The sequence below is a fragment of the Liolophura sinensis genome, chromosome 4, assembly GCF_032854445.1.
Source record: "Liolophura sinensis isolate JHLJ2023 chromosome 4, CUHK_Ljap_v2, whole genome shotgun sequence".
In the NCBI taxonomy this organism is placed as follows: Eukaryota; Metazoa; Mollusca; class Polyplacophora; order Chitonida; family Chitonidae; genus Liolophura; species Liolophura sinensis.
The window spans coordinates 12,351,019-12,372,604 of record NC_088298.1 but is presented as its reverse complement, the minus strand read 5'-3'; the positions used below and the strand labels follow the sequence as shown (position 1 = coordinate 12,372,604).

The following is a 21,586-nucleotide window of genomic DNA, read 5'->3' as shown; positions in this document are numbered from 1 at the left end:
ACGCCACCAATCAAGTAAATATAGAAAAACTATCAGTGTTGTTGAAAATATATGTGATTACCACAAACGTACATGACTTGTGGACTACGTACTGGATTAGACCAATCATCGGCAAGTCGAGGATTTCCATTATGATTCTTCGGTACGCTGCAAAAATAAATCTCTTGGGAACTGTTCAGATAAGATAACAGTAAAGACGCTACTTTCTCTGTTGTAACCCGTGGGTAAAGGGCAATCTATCATCCTTCATATGTCCACTATAAAGCCTCTCAGGTGTGCAAAACACGCACCGTATGTTATCGTTAAAGCAGCGGTTCTTATAGGCTTCACCGCATTCCCTACGGACGATGTGAAATATACACCGCAGCCAGCTGGCCTCAAAGGAACCCCCATCGTTCTTTTCTTAGAGCAGCCCACAATCTTTCCTCTGGCGTACCCGCGCACGTAACCTCCATGAATTCGAGCTTGCATGAAGGTAGTGCCTCTGAGATAAATTCCGGCCATCTTGTACTACAGAGCACTGCAACGACATACCATAAAATGCCTACGATGAAACAAAATCGGTATAAACTTCTGCTGAATGTATTCGCCAACAGGAAATTGTTTGGGAAAATAAACATTGAATTTTAGCTTTGTGCAAGATTTCTTCTAAAAACGCACGGCTACAAATACGGCTGATTTCCGAATCTTAGTCTAATCTTAGACAACATACCATCACGTGGAAGATTAAAATTAAAACATTTTCTGTAAATGAAGGCATCATTTAATGCGGTAATGGTGCATGGGCGATGTAAAAAATCAAGAATGGGCGAAGCGCCGGATAGTAGAACGCACTATTCAGGCGCGCCTGAGCCTTATCGCCCGTGACATGGTGTTGCCTTTCAGCAGAGTGTTTTTTATTGGAAGTAAAGCCTGGCGGGAGAAGAAAGGTACGCAGCTAGGCTCTGAAATGGCAATGGTATAACAGAACTCGTCGGTGCGTGCTGATCCGACGACGGCAAGAGGCCTTATTTATCTGATATGCCGCTAAACATGCTCATATGTTAACTTGACCTTGGTTAATTGATTGATTCATCGATGGACAGAGATAGTCTTTAATCCCCTGATCAAACGGTTCACCTGGTACTGGTGTACTCAAGCCCAGGTGCAAGGTAAGTGTCCTGTCAGACTAGTAAACTTCGGCACATCAGCGTTAAAGTACGATATGTACAGCGTAACTGCATTGTATATATGGAAAGCCGTTTTAGCATTTATTCTCTAAATTATACATACATACAGTTCTTTTGAACATATGTAAATAAATTTTATTAAGGATATTTTCAATTCTTTTGTATATATGCGGAAATCGTATATACATATGTGTAAATAAATACTTAGTGTACATACCGTGTGTGTATAAATGATTTCAACATATTTACAGGTCTGCCGGTAACCGGCGGATGGTCCTGGGTTTCCCCCAGGTTATGCCTGGTTTCCTCCCGCCATAATGCTGGCCGCCGTCGTATAAGTGAAATATTCTTGAGAACGGCTTAAAACACCAATCAAATAAATAAATAAATATATAAATATATAAATAAACATATTTACAATGGATTACATGAATGTATGAATAAACGGAAACATTTGGGATATATGGACAAATATGTTCACATGTGCAATGACAGATGTACAGTTCTTTGGGACATGTGTAGAATTAGAGAATAAATACGTAAAAGTCTAGGTAAATATACCTCTTATAACAACATCGGTTATCAGACGTTTAATACTACCCCACAAAAAGCATCCAGGACGAATTACGTCATAAATCATAAATAAATAAGTTAAATGAGGGTGAAGACATAGAAACAAACTTTGTCACTTCTATATGATCCAAATTTATTGGCTGTGAATAGGAATGAATATGCCATTCTCTGTTAACCCCCGCGAAACGTTATGGTTCCCTGCATCAAGGCCTATGAACTGACAGCCAAAAGAAACTTTACAAATTAATATATTTTGCCAATGCAAAAAACAGGATGACTGATGTTTAATATATTGAAAAGACCAATGACTTTAGATATTGAAAGTCTTGAGTAAGAACGGGCAAAGCAGCCCTCAAATCATTTTACAAGTGAACAAACAGAGCAGGGGTAGAAAAATAACCATTCCATCTTGGTTAACAATGGACAGAGTATACAAAAAGTCGACTATTTTTAAAATCCGTCAATATCAAAACCAATCAATATCGCGTGTGGCCACCCCCTGGTTCAATGCATGCAAAAACTCTCCGACGCATACAAAAAGTCAGTCGTCTGATGAGATGACGTGGGATTCGTTGTCATTCATCTTTGAGAGCGAACGTCAGTTCTTGTCGGTTGGCTATTAGGTGTGTTGTCTTACTCGCCAAGGTGTTGACCAGTTTTTAGTTTCTAGCCCCCACCTCCCGTCCCCCCTGGAACAAAAAAACAAAAAATAAAACAAAAACAATCACACAAGCACCACACCTGAATCTGAACGAATGATAAAAGATAAATGTAGTATATATTATATGTAGCTATGAATCCTATATATCAAATATATGTAAGCGAAAAACATAATAATATCAATATCACTGAAGCGATTACTACAGAAGGAAGCATACCACGTACATAAGAGTATTTGTTATATATCCGTTAACAGATAACAAGGTACTCACAATCGTTATGTGATTACTTGATCATATTCACGTCAGGATATTGGTCCTTAATCTTGTCAAATATCGGGTGGGCATAAAAAAATGGGCCGTACTTTGATGCTGCATTGCTCCATTATCCTTTCTTCAAACCCTTCAAACTTTAGACATTCGAATGGCAGCGCGCGCTGCACCTGTGTGACACGTATCAGTCAAGTGTCGTCTGTAAAAATTGTCTGGCTCTAGTGTCAGAGAAACCCTTCTGCTGAATCAATTTGGTTTTCTCTGTGGCGGACAAGGAATTGATCACCTTTTCAAGTAAAGCAAAGGTTGAACATTATTTTGAAATGTCAGGAACATGCGTTTGTGACTCTTTTTTGATTTTGGTCCTTGAACAGAAATCTTAAAGGATGAAATTGAAATTCGGTCTGTAAACTTAGGACATAATGGCTTTAGAGTGTGTAAATTTTTAGAAGCTAACGTAAGAGGGTTTCGGATATATTGAGTGTCAAAGTACGGCCCATTTTCTGGAAGGGATTTAGAGCTTTTGAATTTGCAATACGTGAGTGCCTCAGTTTTTTTTAGGTCAAACGTTTAATTTTCCCCAAACTAATTCTCTGCCATTCTTTGTGAAGATGTATTTGTATTTACGTGTATCCACTGGGTCATTAATTTTATCTACTCAGAAACCAATAATAATTACTGCACTTTCTCCGCAGATCCGTGTTGTGTTCATAACCCTGTAAAATACAGGTAAGCTCTCAACGTCTAGAACAGCATTGATATTGATGGTGATTACTTAGAAAACGGGTGATTCCTGTACAGGAATGAGTTACATCACGACAGTACGAAAAAGCTATCAAAATTCAAGTATATGCAACTATTTAAAAAGAGAAAATATTGTAGTGGCTACCATATAATTTGCAACAGCCTTGAATATCTTTGGCTTTTTTTTCCCTTTGGGAAATGTGTTTTTGCAACTGAAAATTTCCTTACACAGCTTGCATGAACCTGTTTTCACGAACAGCTGTCGTTTCAGTGTGGCAGTAAATTTCCATAGGCCATTAGATGATTGCTGTAACTTTTCATTGGGTAAGCTTATCCCTGGAAGTTTCAGAAACCAATCAAAACTTCTCTTTAGGTAGCGCGTGTGGCTTTTACAAACATAAGTGATAAGAAATAGTTATATAAAAAGCTCATGCATTCTTACCTCGATGTGATTATAATCACTGTGACTTCACTTCTCCGTAAAGTGTAGTAACAGATCGATGAGTGCTGAGAAGTGTGGAGGCGTTATTGGCTTATCCTTCCGAACCCTTCCTTACAAAACCAGCTGCTATCATGACGTGTTGATTGACAGCACAGATGTGATACAAACTAATTTGTCAGTCTGTCTGTCAGTTAGCATAAATTACACCCTTACCATCTCACCTTGTTGAAAGACAGCGTTCCATCCTGATGTTTACATACGACCCTGTGATCTGCCAATCAGCCTTATTTGGTGATATATATTTCATAGTGAAGTAGTGGTGTTCTCATTGACCAGTATTCCGTTGTATAAGCATTGCTACATTTTACCACGAGATCGTTAACCGTCCAAGTAAAGGAAAGAGTCAACATTGCCGTCCATGAAAGAATAAATGAGTGGTTGCTTAGGTTGCGTTCGTGGTATTTCAACCATATCTTGAGGAAGCCACTCTAGTACAAGTATAATGTATTGTGCCTGCACAAACGTTTCATATGTTACGAGTACCTACCTACCTTTCAAGCATCCTTGTTGGTCCGTTATCCGAAGTCCTCCACTGGCACCTGTGTATCTTTTACTTACTATTAAGATCGTTGCACTCTGAGAAGATTATCGTAACAACTAAAATATGCATATTTCTTTACACCAGCGTATCAAGTGTCATGGTTTAAAAAACAAAGTAAAACGACGAGCTTGGAATCCTAAAAATGTATTTGGTTAATTATCACATACTGCTTTGAAACGGATTAACTATATATACATGCTCTGTCACACAGCCCTTACACGTTAATGAGAACTGCAACAGACGGAAAAGTTTTTGTCTAAAGTGGACAAGAAGACGAGTTGAGGGTAATGCTCTACAATTCTTCAGATTTTTTATTCTTGTCACCCTTGGAACATTTAACTCTGACCTTAGGTTAACTGTTTGTCCAAAAGATGCCTTCAATCCCCCACCCATATCTGCTGGGTACATGGCATTTGAATTATTTTTAATATCAAGAGTTGTTAAAGCACAATGGATTTTAAGCCATCGATAAATCAATAAAACCGACCCGTATTCTTAAATCTTCTTTTAAGAACTAATAACAGCATAACAGCAGTTTTCCATTAAATCAAAATTTCAGACCTTGCCAGAGTGCTTAGTTTTCGGTAATGGAATTTGAAATTTTGGCACATTTGTCTTCAGAGAACATTGGCGAGGTGGGAAATAATTCAATTTACAGGGCCTCAAAAACAAGCTTTAAAGCCGCATTTCAAATTTTGACATAAGTTAAAACCGGCTTTCTGGAATCAGCCCCAGACGGTAAACTCAGAGATCTCTAGCAGTTAAAATGATAATAGGTTTAATCCGTTATTGTATGTTTTACTTAAAACAAAAGTATCACTAGAAAGATGGGCCCATATCAAGAAAGCCTTTTTACTCAATAAAAGTTAATAAATAGACATATCTGAAACGTAAATCTTTATTTCCATGGCACTGACCGGTTTGGTTAACGGTTATAAATTGTTATTTGAAGAAACCATTTCTCCTCGGTTAGCATGTCTCAGATGCAGGTAAACAACTTTTTTTGTAGAGTTATAACAGGGAAGGAGTTGTTAGTGATTGGTGGAAACTGAACGAAGAGGTGAATCGGGGATATTTTCCCGGTAAACAACTCAGCTGTAAGCTGCGTTAAAAGCGCATCATTCTGTGCAGTTACGTGGAAGTGCTTGTGAACCAACCAGATCTTTGTCACAGTGACCATTCTACTAAATAAATCAAAACAGTACACCACTTGGACAGACTGGTTTAAGGTGGTTTATATTGCCCAGTGGCTTTTAAGAGAAGTCGTTTATCACGGCACGTTAAGCAGTGAGGGAATTTGCCGATGGGCATCACTTGCCCAGTGGAAGAAATTGACCAGTAAAGGAAGTGGGTCGGGGGAGAGAAAGTATCCACTATTTATCCAGTAGGGAAAAATTGGCTCCAAGATAAGCTGGAATTCTTATCTTAATACATTCCTGGCGATGTTTTCAACGCAAACTGAAGCATGATTCAACATAGAACTGATTCCAGTTGCAAGATTTTTTTCATTATTAAGTTATGCATGTTTACTTGATCTGTAATGATCTATTTCTGTTAGCAAAACCAACACGAAAGTAGCTGATTTTTGCGCATGTATGACTGCATGCTGATAGATGTAAGACTTAATTCCAAGGAGATACACAGTGTACACAGACAAGCTCCGACCGTGGATATGTGTACACTGCTATAATGCCACAACGTGTTGTGTGTACCCTGTATAAACATTTCAACCAGCAGAGATGTTCGCTGGTCAGACCATGGCAGCTTCTCTTCGCTGTTTACATTACCCTGCTATCGTTGGCAAAGAGGCTCGGGATGTTACTTAACTTGTGCGGGAAAAGGTGGGCTGTCAGTCTGTCTGTGGGGAAAGATGGAGAAGACGGATGTTGTACTTTAATGAGTGTGTTCCCATTTTATCAATGCTTTAGTCTCATGTGGCCGTTAGCGAGATCCAACATTCATTGAGAACTACTCGCCTAATTATACATCACATGCATAAAAGTTGGTCAGTAACTTGCCAAAGGTCGGTGGTTTAAAACACTGGGGCTAGAAATGGACACAGGACAAATAAAATGTTCAATTGAAAGGCATAAAACATTAATGCAAATCCATCAGTGCTTTGGGGGTTTTATAAGAATTCTTTAGTAGCAAATAAAGTGTCAAAATCACAGTTCAGGTCGTCAAACGGTGAAACAATATCCTAAGTCAAATTATCATGAACGTTCATATCTTCAAAGGGGCCGAAATATAAGTTATGGATTCACATTCGTGCCAGGAAATCCTCTAAAAATTAGTTTTAGCATCCCTTATTATTGTAATCAAAAGCTGAAAGTCTGTGATTTATGCTGTATGAGGACACTGGTAAGCATCTATAAATCAAGTACTGGTCATCTGTATCGCACCCGGGAGTAGTTGTGAGACACGTATATTTAATGATGAGTATAAAACAGGCACCAATAAACTTCCTAACTTTGACACAGAAAAACTGATTCCAAAGTATTTTAAACCAATACAGGCACGATATTGTGTTGAATGATATCCTAGTAGGGCCATCTTAGGCTCTTGTCTAGTTTCTTATACGACAACTCTATACATTAGAGTATTATGCTCACCTGTTAACACACTGGACTAAGCACAACGAAGGCAGGCCTCCAAAATTGAGTTGTTAATGTATTTTCGTGTATTTGAGTTTAGGATTATAGTGATTAATTCATTCTGTTTCTCAGTATCTCTCTTCTATCCCTTTAATTTACTAAGCTATATACCGTTGTGTCCATCACAAACAGTTCATATCCTCAATAGCGGGTAGTATATTCATTCTACAGCTTGTGACGTCATCATTGTTTACACTGTACTTCTTTGGTTCTAAGTAATAAAGCTGGCAAATGATGGCGTCGATTGGACGAAAATTTCTGGAGAAAATGGGAATATACATAGGTAAAGACAAGTAAACAAACAGATTCCTGCATCCTACATCATTAGATGTATGTCCTGTCTGGGCGTTTCTCGGCGTTTTCTCAATGTTATTAAGAAAGTTGCATAACACGTCTAAAGGCAATGACAGTGTTAGAGATGTTGCAATTCTCTATAACTTGTACATGTATTGTTTTTTTTTTTTGAGAAAGATTATGTGCTAATGTTTGCTAACCCATAAAAGTTATCAACCCCCCAAAAATAATATACAGCACACCTAATGTCGAATGTAGGGAGTCCGTTGCTTTACGATTTATTGTATTCAATAAGTTTCATCAAATGCATTCTGCGATACAATAAGCCACTATGTGACACAAATGGGGTGTGCTTAGATCCCATTTGGCGATACAACATGTTGTATCATGTCATGTGACACTGTGCACAGTTTTTTTATGTGACAAATTCAGTGTATGCGGAGACACAATAATCTTTATAACATTCTGCCACGTCTTAATTGTACCAATCTGCTGTGTGACATAATTGATATGTTCCTTCACGTGGTCAACAATAATGTTAAGATATATTCCAACTCTTTATTTACCATGTGACAAGCTATTTCCAGTCAGTGTTTTTAAAAAGCGCACCTGTCATTTGTTTGCTAGAAAATTACCTTAGAAGTCATTAGAATATAATCAAGCTATTCAAAGCTCTGAAAGAGGTGTGTACAAGCATTTAGTGTTTTCCTACTACATATATCTGGTGTTTAGCCAAGTACAAGGGATTCCATCGGAGAGCAGGGGGTAGATAAGATCCTGCCATCACTATTCACGGGGAACCCATATAATTATTACATGTAGTGCTACAAGTATGTTTATTAAGTATCGTTACGCTATATGATGCCATCTGGTATTCATATATAGATGACTCGAGTGTTAAAGAAACGAGATTCGTTTACATGCTAAAAATATAGTTTGGCAGCGAGCACCTGTGTTTATCAATGGTTCAACCTGGTATAGGCAAAGTGTTCTGAGAAAACATAAGCTATATATAGCGTTAACACGACACAACAGGTTGTAAACATGCTCGTGTGATCGGATGCCGCTGCTACGTCGCCTCAAAGCCATGGTTATTAATGACAAGGGACGTCCAATAAATTCCTATTAGTTTCACTCCATTTTTCTTATCTACTTCTGCTTAAGGCTTTGTGCTATGGACGAATAAGCATACTAAATTTTAAACGTTTACGTAATGCAGTTCAAACCCTAACTGACACTCAAAAGGCCAGAGTTTACTGGTTATACGTGTGACCATGTGTCGGGTATCGCCAATCGTTGCTGCTCTGTCTATCATATTGTATCATTGAGGTCAGTACGAGAATTTTCGCACACATGTAAGGTCTCATATGGTCAAAGAACAAAATGTGTTAAGGTAATCTAAGAATCTCATATTGGCTATGTTCACAAAAGTTTACGAGAGCCATTTTCCTCGCCTATATCTGCGTGAACTCGCGTGACCACTGAAATCCCAAAGACAACGGCAATAAAATAACCTACAGGTTCGCCACCTGTAAATCTCGCCACCCTCATATAAGTGAATGGTTCATAAGTTGGGCGATCAATACAAAAAGTCGATCAATAAATCAAAATATTTCTGCTGAATAAACACATGTCCATATATACGGTGTCCTCTTGTCTGTGTACGGGGTCTATGGTAACAACAACAATTTATTTATTTATTTATTTGATTGATGTTTTACGCCATACTCAAGAATATTTCACTTATACGGTGGCGGCCAGCGTGATGGCGGGAGGAAACCGGGGACAACCCGGAGGAAATCCACGACCATCCGCAGGTTGCCGACAGACCTGCCCATTTACGACCGGAGAGGGAGCCAGCAAGAGCTGGACTTGAACTCACAGCGACCGCATTGAGGCTCCTGGGTCATTACGCTAACCGACTGAGCCACGGAGGGACCCTGGTAAAAGCAACAAACACGGGTTGTTGTTCTTCTGCAAGATCACTTTCCAGAGGTGCCAAGAGCGAAAAAGGGTAACTTCACGTATTCGACCGCTGTACTAACACCAACTCATTGCCCTCTCAATGCCTTCACACACATTCGCGCACATGCCAATATCGTCTTTGAAAGAATAGCACATATGGCTTATCACTGCATGATATTATGTAAACACTTTTACGGTATCCACCTGTCTGTGAAGATTCTAGCCAGCAATCCCTAAACTCAACTGGGGGCCTCCGTGGCTCAGTTGGTTAGCGCGCTAGCGCAGCGTAATGACCCAGGAGTCTCTCACCAATGCGGTCGCTGTGAGTTCAAGTCCAGCTCATGCTGGCTTCCTCTCCGGTCGTACGTGGGAAGGTCCGCCAGCAACCTGCGGATGGTCGTAGGTTTCCCCCGGGCTCTGCCCGGTTTCCACCCACCATAATGCTGGCCGCCGTCGTATAAGTGAAATATTCTAGAGTATGGCGTAAAATACCAGTCAAATAAATAAAATAAATAAACTCAATTGCGTAAAGTCCATACAGGTATAAAGGTTAGCAGCACTGAGGGTAAAACCACAACCACGAGGACAATGTGATTGCTGGCACACGTAACTATTGAAATGTTCTTCTTGTCAATTGACTTCTTTTCAATTTACCTCAGTTAAAGAAAAATTTTAACTCATATGTCGATTAAGTTACAACATTTATTGGTCTGGAATTAATAAGTTCTTCACAAACGTTCAATACTATCCACAGAAAGCTTACAGATTCGTTTGATTTTAAGCCATTCTGTATTGACGTGATTTTATCATCTAAAAGCAGTCATTCTTGGATATATATATATTTGAGAGAAGCCACTTTATATGCGTAAACAAAGACTATCTCACCGTCGACGCTGCTCTATTTTTACTATACCGGTAGTATAATTATTTCTGCGTGTCTGTGAAATCACGGATGTCCCGATTGTATATTGGGCGAATAAGAAACGGTATTACTTCTCATCACCAATTAACTAACGGATGTAAATAAAAAATGATAAAAACAGCGTTGTATATTTGTTGCAGAATTTTGTTAATTCTGTTGCACATAAGAAACAAAAACATGGTTAAATGCCAGCAAACACATGCCGAGTAGTAATACAGTCTCTCGTATAAAGGAAAAGGCCTCCAAAAATTGAAACAAGTATCACTAAATAGACCACTTGAAACTATGCACAAATATACTTTCGATTTTTGTAAAAAGAGTTAACGGCGTGCAAATATTTGAATTGTAAGATGGGCTTATGGACCATGCTATCAGAGTTTAGGAACCCTAAACAGAAGGTTTTTCAACTCTAATCACTACACTGGAGTGATTTTTTTCACCCATGAGTATAACGTTACTGAAATAATGTTCTCCAAAAAATTCCTTGCTTCTGGTGAACATCAAGAAAAAAAGGCGTTGTAACGTCAGAGTTCCTAGAGATCGCCAGAATGGCTCATAAAACCCGCCACAGTATTCAAACATTTGGATGCCTTTCAACAATCTTAAAAATATCTGAAAAAATAAATGAAAGTATTTTTAAGTTTAGTTTTTAGTTATCCGTATGATGAACCTTATTTCATATTTTGGCTTTCTTTTACTATAATGGATACAGGGCTCTGGGGTACGTTCCCTAACACCGCATCTTTCACCCATCAACACCGCCACAGGAAATCGTTGTGGGTATTTTAAGCTTGAAGGGTATCATTCTGCCATTTGTCTTCATTATTCCTAATATCCGTATTCTGTGTGAACTTTATAAGACAGACCAGAGGCATTTGAAGCAGTTAGTTTTGTATTCCAGTCTTATTCTGTCGTTACTGTACAAACAATAATGGACCGGACCCTTCTTGGACGCCTTGTTCTCTTATATTCCCTAGTTGATAGCAGCTGAAAAAATATTTTTGATCAGGTCCACTTCCTTGAGTTTATCTGTTTGTGTATATATATATATATATATATATATATATATATATATATATATATATATATATATATATATATATATATATATATATATAGACTAAGACCTGTCATCAGTTACCATGCATATTGATACAGTTATAATTGTTGTTACTTAACAGTCGTGCCATGTATTGTAGCGCTTAAAACTTCCTTTGCAACAAAATTTCCCTATAATAGTGCACGATATAATTCTTGTGATTTTGAGACAGACATCAGCAGTGGGAAAAACCAAAAAAATACATACCTCTCTATGTCTATTTTTCAGACAGGTAAAGTTATGCATATTGTTCTCATAAGATGGACTTGCCTTGTAAGAAAAGAGAAACTGCATTCCATTCGCAATTACATATGTATTGCATAAACTGAGCAGACCAGGTGTCCCAAAACTTAGAAGAATTAGGGTATATTCTCCTGCATTTTGCTCATTGTTTAATAATATGATAAAATTCACGGGCTGACAAATTGACAGAATCTTAAGGTTTCAAAAAAAGAGCAATCGGAATTCCACTGAACCTATCTTACCTCACGCTAATATCTACATTTCTGTAAAAGCTTAAGTAGAATAGCATTTCTGTTGCAAAAATGTGCATTAAATTACATAAAAGTCATCTATGCCCTTATCCTTAAAAACTATTCAACTAATCCAGAGAACTATAACATGGAAGATATTCGCAAGGAGGCATATGTGCAAGAATTCACTGACAAAATCATAAGATTTCCTATCGTAAGTGGGAAGGTCTGCCAGCAGCCTGCGGATGGTCGTGGGTTTCCCCCGGGCTCTGCCCGTTTTCCTCCCACCATAATGCTGGCCGCCGTCGTATGAGTGAAATATTCTTGAGTACAACGTAAAACACCAATCAAATAAATAAATAAATATCATGGTGTTAAAATCTTTAACTCTCTGCCCCAAGGGCTGAGATTCTTTAGGTATATTCAGGAATTATCTCTAAAGACGCCATTAGGTCGAATTCTGAATGAGCGTGTATTTATGTCTTTAGGCATAAAGGCACAGACCTAAAAATTCCAACAGGTTTGTAAATAGTGACTGGAGGATTTAGCATCATATTCACTAAATACGAGTGTAAAAAACGATGTCGGGTCTTGAGTGATAGAAGAAAACGGACGGTAGATAACACACTCAGCTTAAAATGACTGTTAAGACTCCAGATACCCCTCGAAGATTCCAAGAGCTTCAAAGTATTTGGGCGCAATCCTCTGGCCAAGTTCTATCGTAAAACATCTATCAACCTCCGCATCAGTATCGTTCTCAGGCCAAACATTTATCTGCAAGAGGCAGTTTACCGTGACGAGCGAAGCTGTTCACTATCAATATACCTCATCTCCTTCACCAAGGGTATACAACCCCTTCGGAATGCTTAACTATAGACAGGTGCCACTTATCTTTTAGCTTATCCTTAAAATAGATTTGCATTTCAGCACACACTGAACTTGCAACATATCTTGAGTTCGTATGCATTCCTTTACCGTTGAACTCCAAACAAGTAAAAAACATTGGAGTGAAAACGTACTCACTGGTTGGCAGCTTTGGTGTATATATCAGTGTCTGGATTATGTCGGAGTCTTCTTTTTCTCTTTTATCCAAAAACTAGCTCTAAACATACATATGTAAAAAAAAACTGCTTGTTCTTTACACAGTCCTTTCCGTTCCCATTTATCATGACCCGAAAGTCCGAGATGTTTTGAGAAGGCTAGTCTGAAAGGCTTAGTTGATTACCTTCAGTGGTAAACATTGAATGCTTAATTAAAATCATTTACGTTTTGGGTGTCTGCTGATCACAGACCTAAAATCACAAAGCCTGCTCAAGCTTATAGCTCCAGCTTCTATATCTGTTTATTGTCGTAAGCTTTAAAGGGATACAGAACCGATTCTGATTGGCTGGAGTGAGAGATAGGCATGCATAGGTTATGCTTAGCCCAAGATGAATTTTAGGTATGGCAGATCTATTTAAGTGTCGGCCAATCAGCGTCGATTCTGTATCCCTTTAGGCTTGAGTGTCATCACTGGCATATAAACGGAACCGAATCTTGAAAAAAGAATTAACTTATTTATCCAAATTTAGTGTAACTTCAGTGCTAAACCTGTGTGTAAGTCACTAACATGACGCTTTGACGTTATACAACACAGATTAAATATTTTTATCCGTACAACTGAATGAATGATTATGTCTTAACGCCATTTCGGCAATATTGCAGCTGTGTAATGGGGAGAACATGTTCACGCGACTGTAAATCTGCTGAGTAGGCACATTCTCAATCATGTAGTTAAAGACTGAAAATTTGCACAGCTTCAGTTTTTCAACACTATATATATGACTGTTCGACAACTTTTCCTTCATTTTCTTTTTTACCATCAAGAAAATCTGTTGCACTTCGCCAAGACCATTTGATTCATTCTCCCAAAACGTGCATTTGTAGAGGCAAATGAAAGTTCCATATAGGTCATCATCCAACCTTCCAAACAAAATACATGTACTTTTTTAAGATGAATGAATGTATCAGGATCAAACCGAAAGGGTGACTTCATCGTTGACGAATTTTTGGGTCCATACAGTAATCCTACTTTTCCTGCGTACAAACATTTTATGAAAAAAAGATGCTTTCTACATAATGTAAACATCCTTTCCTCTGAAACGTGTTCAGTGGGTTGATTCTTATTATTTGCCACCTCGCATCGGTTTAGAACCACGGAAATTAAAACGAAACAATTCAAAAGTGTTTTAGGTAGACCAGACTTCAAAATGGCTTTGAAATTTCAGCTTCATCTGATTTTAGCTCATTTTTCAGCATTTCTCCTTGTACATTCGGGATAGAGTAGCTTTCTCACTTCAGGCGATAATTACTTTTTTGCACTTTAAATTCGTTCCAGAATAAAGCCAAATCACGTGCACAGAAAGTAATGAACATAACATGATATGGATGTAGTGCCACAATAACCTTGAATTTTAACAGGTCTTTCTGAGTCAGTTTAATTTGTCATTTAACTGTAAAAAATACAATAATGTTTATACTTCTGGGACACAGGTCAACTCGCTGTATAGGATGTAATGTTTTTTTTTTAAATACTAATCCAATTACTGATTCATTTTATCTTTTCAGAATGGCGTGTGGTTGGTGGAGTAAAGACAACATTTCCCTCTTTGTCTGTGTCATTCTCCTAGCTGTGGCAAACGCTGCTAAAATACTCCTCCTGCCATTACAGACTTATAGCGGCTGTGTAGAGATGACCGCCATTGGAGAGGCACTCTCATGCAGGGGACATAACTCCACGATATTCCTGTTGTCCAATTTCAATGACAGGAAATGCTATGGTGAGGGTAAAGTAAGGGCTCTCAAATTTAAAGCGCTTTCCGGACCTGCCGCACCAAAGACACCCGAGAAAATTTATGATTCTGTCACAGATTTACTCATGAATGGCGAGGAGGCTTCGTTTTCGACTCAAATGGGCGTTATTAAGGAAATGATTTCGTATCATTGCGCAGGCGTGGTTTCTGATACAAGAATGTGGAAGCACTTTAGAGCCGAGAAGTTTGACATGGTTGTTGTAGAAGGATCCGTCTTCGCATATTGTTATTTCTTAATCCCGTACAAGCTGAGGATACCGTATGTGGCTTACAGCACCGCGTTTGAGGATTACACCATGGCCGGCCCGTTCCTGCCCAGCTTGGTTCCCAGCCCTTTCTCCCATGACACTGATCACATGTCTTTTTTTCAGCGAATACGAAACCTATACAGACAGTTATATACCCACATAACAGTAAGGATGGCAATTCCAGGCAGTGTATATGTCAGTGTCGCCCCAGAATTGTCAACAAGAAGTTTGCTGCATCTCGCGGCCAAATCCGACTTATTTCTGCAGAATTCGGACCCCATTATTGGATATGCGACACCGCGAATACAAAATCATATCCAGATAGGCGGCATCACCGCTCGACCCGCACGGCCTCTTCCTGCGGAGTTAAAAAAACTGTACGATAAAGAGAAAAGTGGAATTGTGATCATGTCCTTGGGTTCAACCTTCAAAGCCCTGCCAATGACAGTGAAACACAAAATTCTGCGCACACTGTACAAATTAAACGTAGCAGTGATATGGAAGTATACACAGGAAAACGACAACAAAAACGTGAAATCTGTGAAATGGTTCCCTCAGAATGACTTACTTGGTCACGTCAAAACGAGGCTTTTCATCAGCCACTGCGGCAGTAACTCGGTATTCGAGGCTCTTTATCATGCCGTGCCCCTTATATGTTTCCCTCTCTATGGCGACCAGTTCTATAATGCCGCCCGTGTTGAAAAGTGGAGAGTAGGACTTTCCCTATCCTTGCTTTACTCATCAGAGGACGCCATGTTCTCAACTTTGAGTTACGTTCTGCACAATGTAACATTCAAAGCCAACATGAAACACGCATCCGACATTTTCAAAAGTCGTCCAGAGACCCCACGGGAACGTGCTGCCATTTGGATAGATCACGTGATGAGGTTTGGCGGAAGTCATCTGCGATCACGTGCACAGGAAATGTCTGTCATCACCTTTCTGGGTTATGATGTTTTTGTTGTACTTTTGTTATTTTTTATTTCCTGTCAGATTCTACTTTATAAAGGTTTCAAATTTGTACAGATGCAATTTCTTTTATGGCAATCTAGAAAAGAGAAAAACACTTAACCGACTTGTTAGCTTAAATTTAAATGTCAATCCGTCTTGGTGAAAATATCTTTTTATATTTCAGTTATAGTTTGTGGCATATCAGATTTTACGATTTACTTTTCAAATTTGTACATATGTAATTTTAGTGCTTTTGTGGTAGTCTAGAAAAGAAGTAACATTCATCTGACAAGTTAATTTAGAGGCAAAGATAACCTTATGATGACGTGTACGTGAAATGAAAGAACGTTAAACACTGTCAACGAAATAAGTTCTATTTACATTTAAAAAAATTTTTCCAACCCAGTAAAATGATATTAAAACTTTGCGGTCGTCTGTTGGGACCAAGTCGGTACCATTGACGGTACGTCCAAATACTTGCATTAATCAGAATGCTTCCATTCGGCGAATTCATTCACAGTTTTGTATGACTATGCTTTTTGCATGTAAAAGTCTAGCAGTTTCTGTGTATTGTGTGAGGAAAACCGGCACTGGTCACAACTCCAATGATTCAAATGCATTTTACTGGGTTGAAAAATTCTATAAAATTCTATTTTCCTGCAGTGTTTAATTGTGTTAGTTTTACTTCATACTAGTGTTTTCTTTGCTTTTAGGGTTAATATATATAAGAGCAATAGTTGGTTTTTATTTTTAGCTCGCTATGCCCTCATGTTTTGGTTAATTATACTGTTATAATTTGTGACGTGTCAGAGTTTACTATATAACGGTTCAAAATTGCACTTTGGCAATCGTTTTTATGGAAATCGTTGAGAGAAACGAAAATAATATCCATTTTAATGTAAATCTGAATAAGAGATCGACTAGATTTCAACACAGGGCAGTTACAAGACAAACGTGATGTCTCCGCTTCATAAACTTGGAAAGTCTCTTGAAACACGTTTCTTTAAAAAAAAATGTCGTGTGGAGTTAAAGGCAAAGTTACAATTTTTTTTCGAACATCACCGCTGTTTATTATTTCCGCTTGGACAACTGCAAAGCCAATTAAAGATGAAACGATATTATGTTTTGGGGGAGTGGGGATTTCACCATATGACGGCAGTCAGGTTTATGGATGCACGAATCGAACAGAGATTAGAGAAAATTACGATCCATTGCTGGCTCATGCTGGCTTCCTCTCCGTAAGTGGGAAGGTCTGACAGCAACCTGCGGTTGGCTGTGCCCGTTTTCTTCCCACCATAAAACTGGCCGCCGTCATGTAAGTGAAATATTCTTGAGAACACATGTATACATTTGGGGGGGGGGACTCTGCAAAGCCCATAGAAAACACATTACAAATCAACGAGCCAGCGAGAACCCAGATACGCCTGATCTAACCTCATGCCGATCTAACAGCAAATTTTGCTTAGTGCAGAATTGGTAATAACTTGGTACTTAGTTATTTTAATTATGACTATTGTTAATTTAATTCCTTGGTGTAAAGTACCAGGATTATTACACTATGGATGACACTGGTGCCTGTAATTGTTCTCCACGGTGTAATAATTATTACATTGTAGATTCTTATTACACTACTGGCGTCTACGCAGCACCCGCCGGAGTGTCTCCTTTGACGTAAACAGAGGAATTGATTGATTGATTAATTGATTGGTGTTTTACGCCGTACTCCAGAATATTTCACTTCACATACCACGTGGGCCAACATTATAGTGGAAGGAAACCGGGCAGAGCATTGGGAATACCCACGACTATCCGCACGTTGCTGGCATACCATCCCACACCGGAGAGGAAGTCAGCATGGACTTGAACTCACAGAGAACGCATTGTGAGAGGCCCCTGGGTAAGTTGGCCGCGCTCGCACGTTAACCACTTCGGCCACAGAGGTCCCTAACCCAGGAATTGTGTGCAAGCATATAAAATCTATACGTCTAAGTGCTGGGTCATCATATATATTCTTAGATGGGGTACATGCACGGTGTTTACGTTATATGAAAGGAGGGATTTCTTTTCATGAAAACCAAGAAGTATGGTAATTGTATAACACACACTAATGCAACTCAGTGATGTGTTAAGTGTGAGTGCATAGCCTATGTCAAATATATTTCAAGCGGAGCTGTGCAATTCACAGCTATACGTAATTGCACAACTATACGGATATTGTTTTATGTACATTGCTACAACCTTAGTGTGTTTGATTGACTGGTATGGGGGAACTTGAATTGCATGGAACTTGGAAAGCAGCTAACAGGTCTTTAGTTGTACACGTAGCATTTAACAAGGCCATCTATATCTCTGTGATTTGGTAACACTGTCCGAATATTTCTGAATTATTTTTTGATTTTTTTTATACTCAAGAACTTTTCACTTGATTGATGGTGGTCAGTTTTATTGGTGGAGGAAACCAGAGCGTTAGTGGACACTGCTGTCTAAGGTGGACTTTACAAGTATGAGGGTCAGCGTAGTAACCCAAATAACGGTTTCGACTTATGTATCAGCACGCTTCATCTACAGAACGTGTCATGCGTGGGATAAACGTGGACTTTGATACCTATATACTACATGTAAGTCACAGACGTTTTGTAGCTGAACCATTACCACCAGCAGATATTTGTGTGACAATTAACCAATATCTGACATTATAAGGACGAGATTGCAACAGCCCAGCGTCTTATTATTAAGAAACCGGAGAAGATTTCATTTCATTTCCACCTTATAAAAAGCCAATTCAGGTAAGAAATCGGCAGGAGGCATAGTGATTATTCATTCAATAACGACCAGTTGTAGGCAATTATTTGAGCAAGAAGAGTACCTCAGCTTTGTGCAGTATTATCGGATCTTTTATCCATATCTTGCATGAAATAAATGATTTATTTATTTATTAATTTACTTGCTTACTCATTTATTTGAGTTGGCTGTCAGTTGTATCGATGGAACAAACCGGAGCACCCAGTAACTTTTGGGAAATTAGACCAACTTTCACATATGTAACGTAAACATATGCACCTCATAATGGTGGACGACACATCGTGTTCAGCAGAAGTTAGACTGAGCAAACGGTCACACGAGCGTTATCAACCGCTTATTTTTATCAAGACCACATAAGCAGTGAGAGCGAGCGAGACACATTCACCCTTTAACCACTACACCACGACCCGGTGCCTGCGATAGAGCAAGAATCATACGCCATTTAACCACTAGACCACGACACGGTGCCCACCATAGAGTGAGAAGCATACATCCTTTAACCACTAGACCACGACCGGCAGCCGGCGATAGAGCGAGAAGCATACATCCTTTAACCACTAGACCACGACCGGCAGCCGGCGATAGAATAAGAAACATATACCCTTTAACCACTAGACCACGACCCGGTGCTCAATGTAGAGCGAGAAGCACACACCCTTTAACCGCTAGACCACGACCCGGTACGGCGACCCCTTTAACCACTAGACCATGATCCGCAGCCGGCGATAGAGCAAGAAGCATGCACCCTTTAAGCACGACCTGGTGCCTGATACAGAGAAGGAAACATACACCCTTTAACTACTAAACTACGACCCTGTCCGGGCTATAGTGCTAGATATAAAGGTTACAGGTAGTCAGATAGAACCGCTGGTTAGCACTGATTCCTTCTGGATGATTTATTTGGACCAGAGTGTCACCTTATACGATGGTAAAATCTCCTGGAAACCGATTGTTGATGTGATGTCATACCAGAGACAAGATAAACCGTCATCTTTACAACTCAAAAATCAAACTCCTGCCGTTTATGAAATGCTTACAGCCAGTCAGCATTTTACTTGCAGCACTTACAAAGGGGTAAATGTACGATTTATTTATTTATAATAAAACGCCTATTTTGCCAAGAAAACAACAAGAGACATTGTCATTATGAATTCATTAAGTCTCCTTAATGAATGTGTCTATAACCACTTGAGGAAGAACGGTGTTAATTGCTCTGTTTCGTTCAGGGTATTCGATGACTAAAGTATTTCAGTAAATGATAAAGAAATCTTTGTGAAAATGTTTTTCGACTAAGCATGAATGGCAGTATGAGCATGAAAAGCATGAGTGCATTATGAGCATATACATGTAGGTAACATCACTATCTTGTCGAAGAACACGATATAACCAACAGTAACCACAGGCTGCACACACAGACTGTTGTGTTACATTTTGTAAATTCGTAAACCAAAATTAATTTCACTTGACTTGATAGAAATATATTGTATCATGGTTTGATTAGTGTTGCTGATCTGATGACGCTACCACGTACAAGAGAAAATATAGATATGTCGCAAACATTGTATGGATAGCTGTCATCTATTACAGGAAGTTATTTGTAAATACGGTATTCAAGATTTTTTTCGAGTTTTCCTCAAGGAGAAAAATACAACTGAAAACATTTGTTGTATGGTGGGTATTTGTCACAACCTATTCAAATAAATCAAATCAGAGACACTAACTGGGAGTGCGATGTTAATATCAGGGGCGTACGAAGCGGTGGGAGGGAGTCAAAGCCCCACTCCCCCCACCTTTCAAAAATGGGGGGAAAGCATGTCTTTAGCCCCCCCCCCCCCCCCACACACACACACTTTTCAGGTTCTGGGAATTATATATACTTGTAACACAAACAGACTCTTTCGTTGAATAAAACATCACACTATTGCAAATATATTTTTTGGGTAAACTAAACATGGTAAACTGCAATTTTACCACTGCACATTACTATTAATATAGGGCCTACATGTTTTTTCCGTCTTTGGGCCTACATATTTACATAATTCTCCCATGGAAGGGTAAATCATCTACAGTATAATTTGACAAAACGTGGACTCATTTGTCTCCAAACACAATCTTGTTTTCTAATTTAGTGGCTGTGTTTCAATGCGATGACGTTACAATTCTATTCAGCCCAAAAAGCAGAACAATTAATGTATGTTTGTACAATATATGCACTCATCGGTGTTGAGTAATTTATTTCATTATGGTTTATCGTCATTAAAGATCATTTCACCTAGGACGGGTTGCAATATTCATCAGTGAAGGAAAGATAATTAACCGTTGTAACCACCGACATTGGCGCGTTATTGACAGTTCCCCTAAATCAGACGCACGCCTTTTTTCTGAGCCAAACGCCTGATCAAAAAGTGTATGTATACATGTGAATAACATTGATTTCAAGCCAAAGCAAGCCAGCGCGAATAGGCAGACAAGTTTACTACCAAGGCCCAGATAAAAAACATGGATGTTTCTTGCTACCAGTTCTCCTCCGTACGAGTTAAATGCTTGCATTAGTCAATCTACAGGAACCTTTCTCCGACATGAATAAATTTAATGTTGAATTCTGGATAAATTGTTACAATGTTCTTTGTTGACCCGTGGTTCTCAGGGCAAAAGCGTTAACAGTTGAGCTGAATATCTTTTTTTCAGGCAGGCTTAAATAGTCAATAACACCTCAACTGGCATATCTAAGATATGGCAAATCGTCTCTAAGGCTATATAGCTCCTTCAGTGCTTCGTGCTTCCGGGGCCTTGGTGGCCCCTGGACCCTCGCCTTTTTGGCTTGTCCCCGCCCCTCCTCTTTGAAATTGCTTCCTACGCCCTTGG

At 39.0% G+C, this 21,586-nt stretch overlaps 1 protein-coding gene across 2 annotated transcripts; it reads left to right on the top strand.

The window, feature by feature from the left end:
- The first annotated feature begins 942 nt into the window (after positions 1 to 942).
- LOC135464755 (UDP-glucuronosyltransferase 1-2-like) lies at positions 943 to 16,718 on the top strand. Of its 2 annotated transcripts, XM_064742295.1 has the most exons (3): positions 943 to 1,151; positions 3,370 to 3,403; positions 14,476 to 16,718. In XM_064742295.1, exon 3 carries the CDS (start codon positions 14,477 to 14,479, stop codon positions 16,037 to 16,039), a length of 1,563 nt encoding a protein of 520 aa, XP_064598365.1. In that variant the 5' UTR covers positions 943 to 1,151; positions 3,370 to 3,403; position 14,476; the 3' UTR covers positions 16,040 to 16,718. The 2 variants fall into 2 exon arrangements, with proteins under 2 accessions (XP_064598365.1, XP_064598366.1); XM_064742296.1 differs by lacking the exon at positions 3,370 to 3,403.
- Positions 16,719 to 21,586: the final 4,868 nt, after the last annotated feature.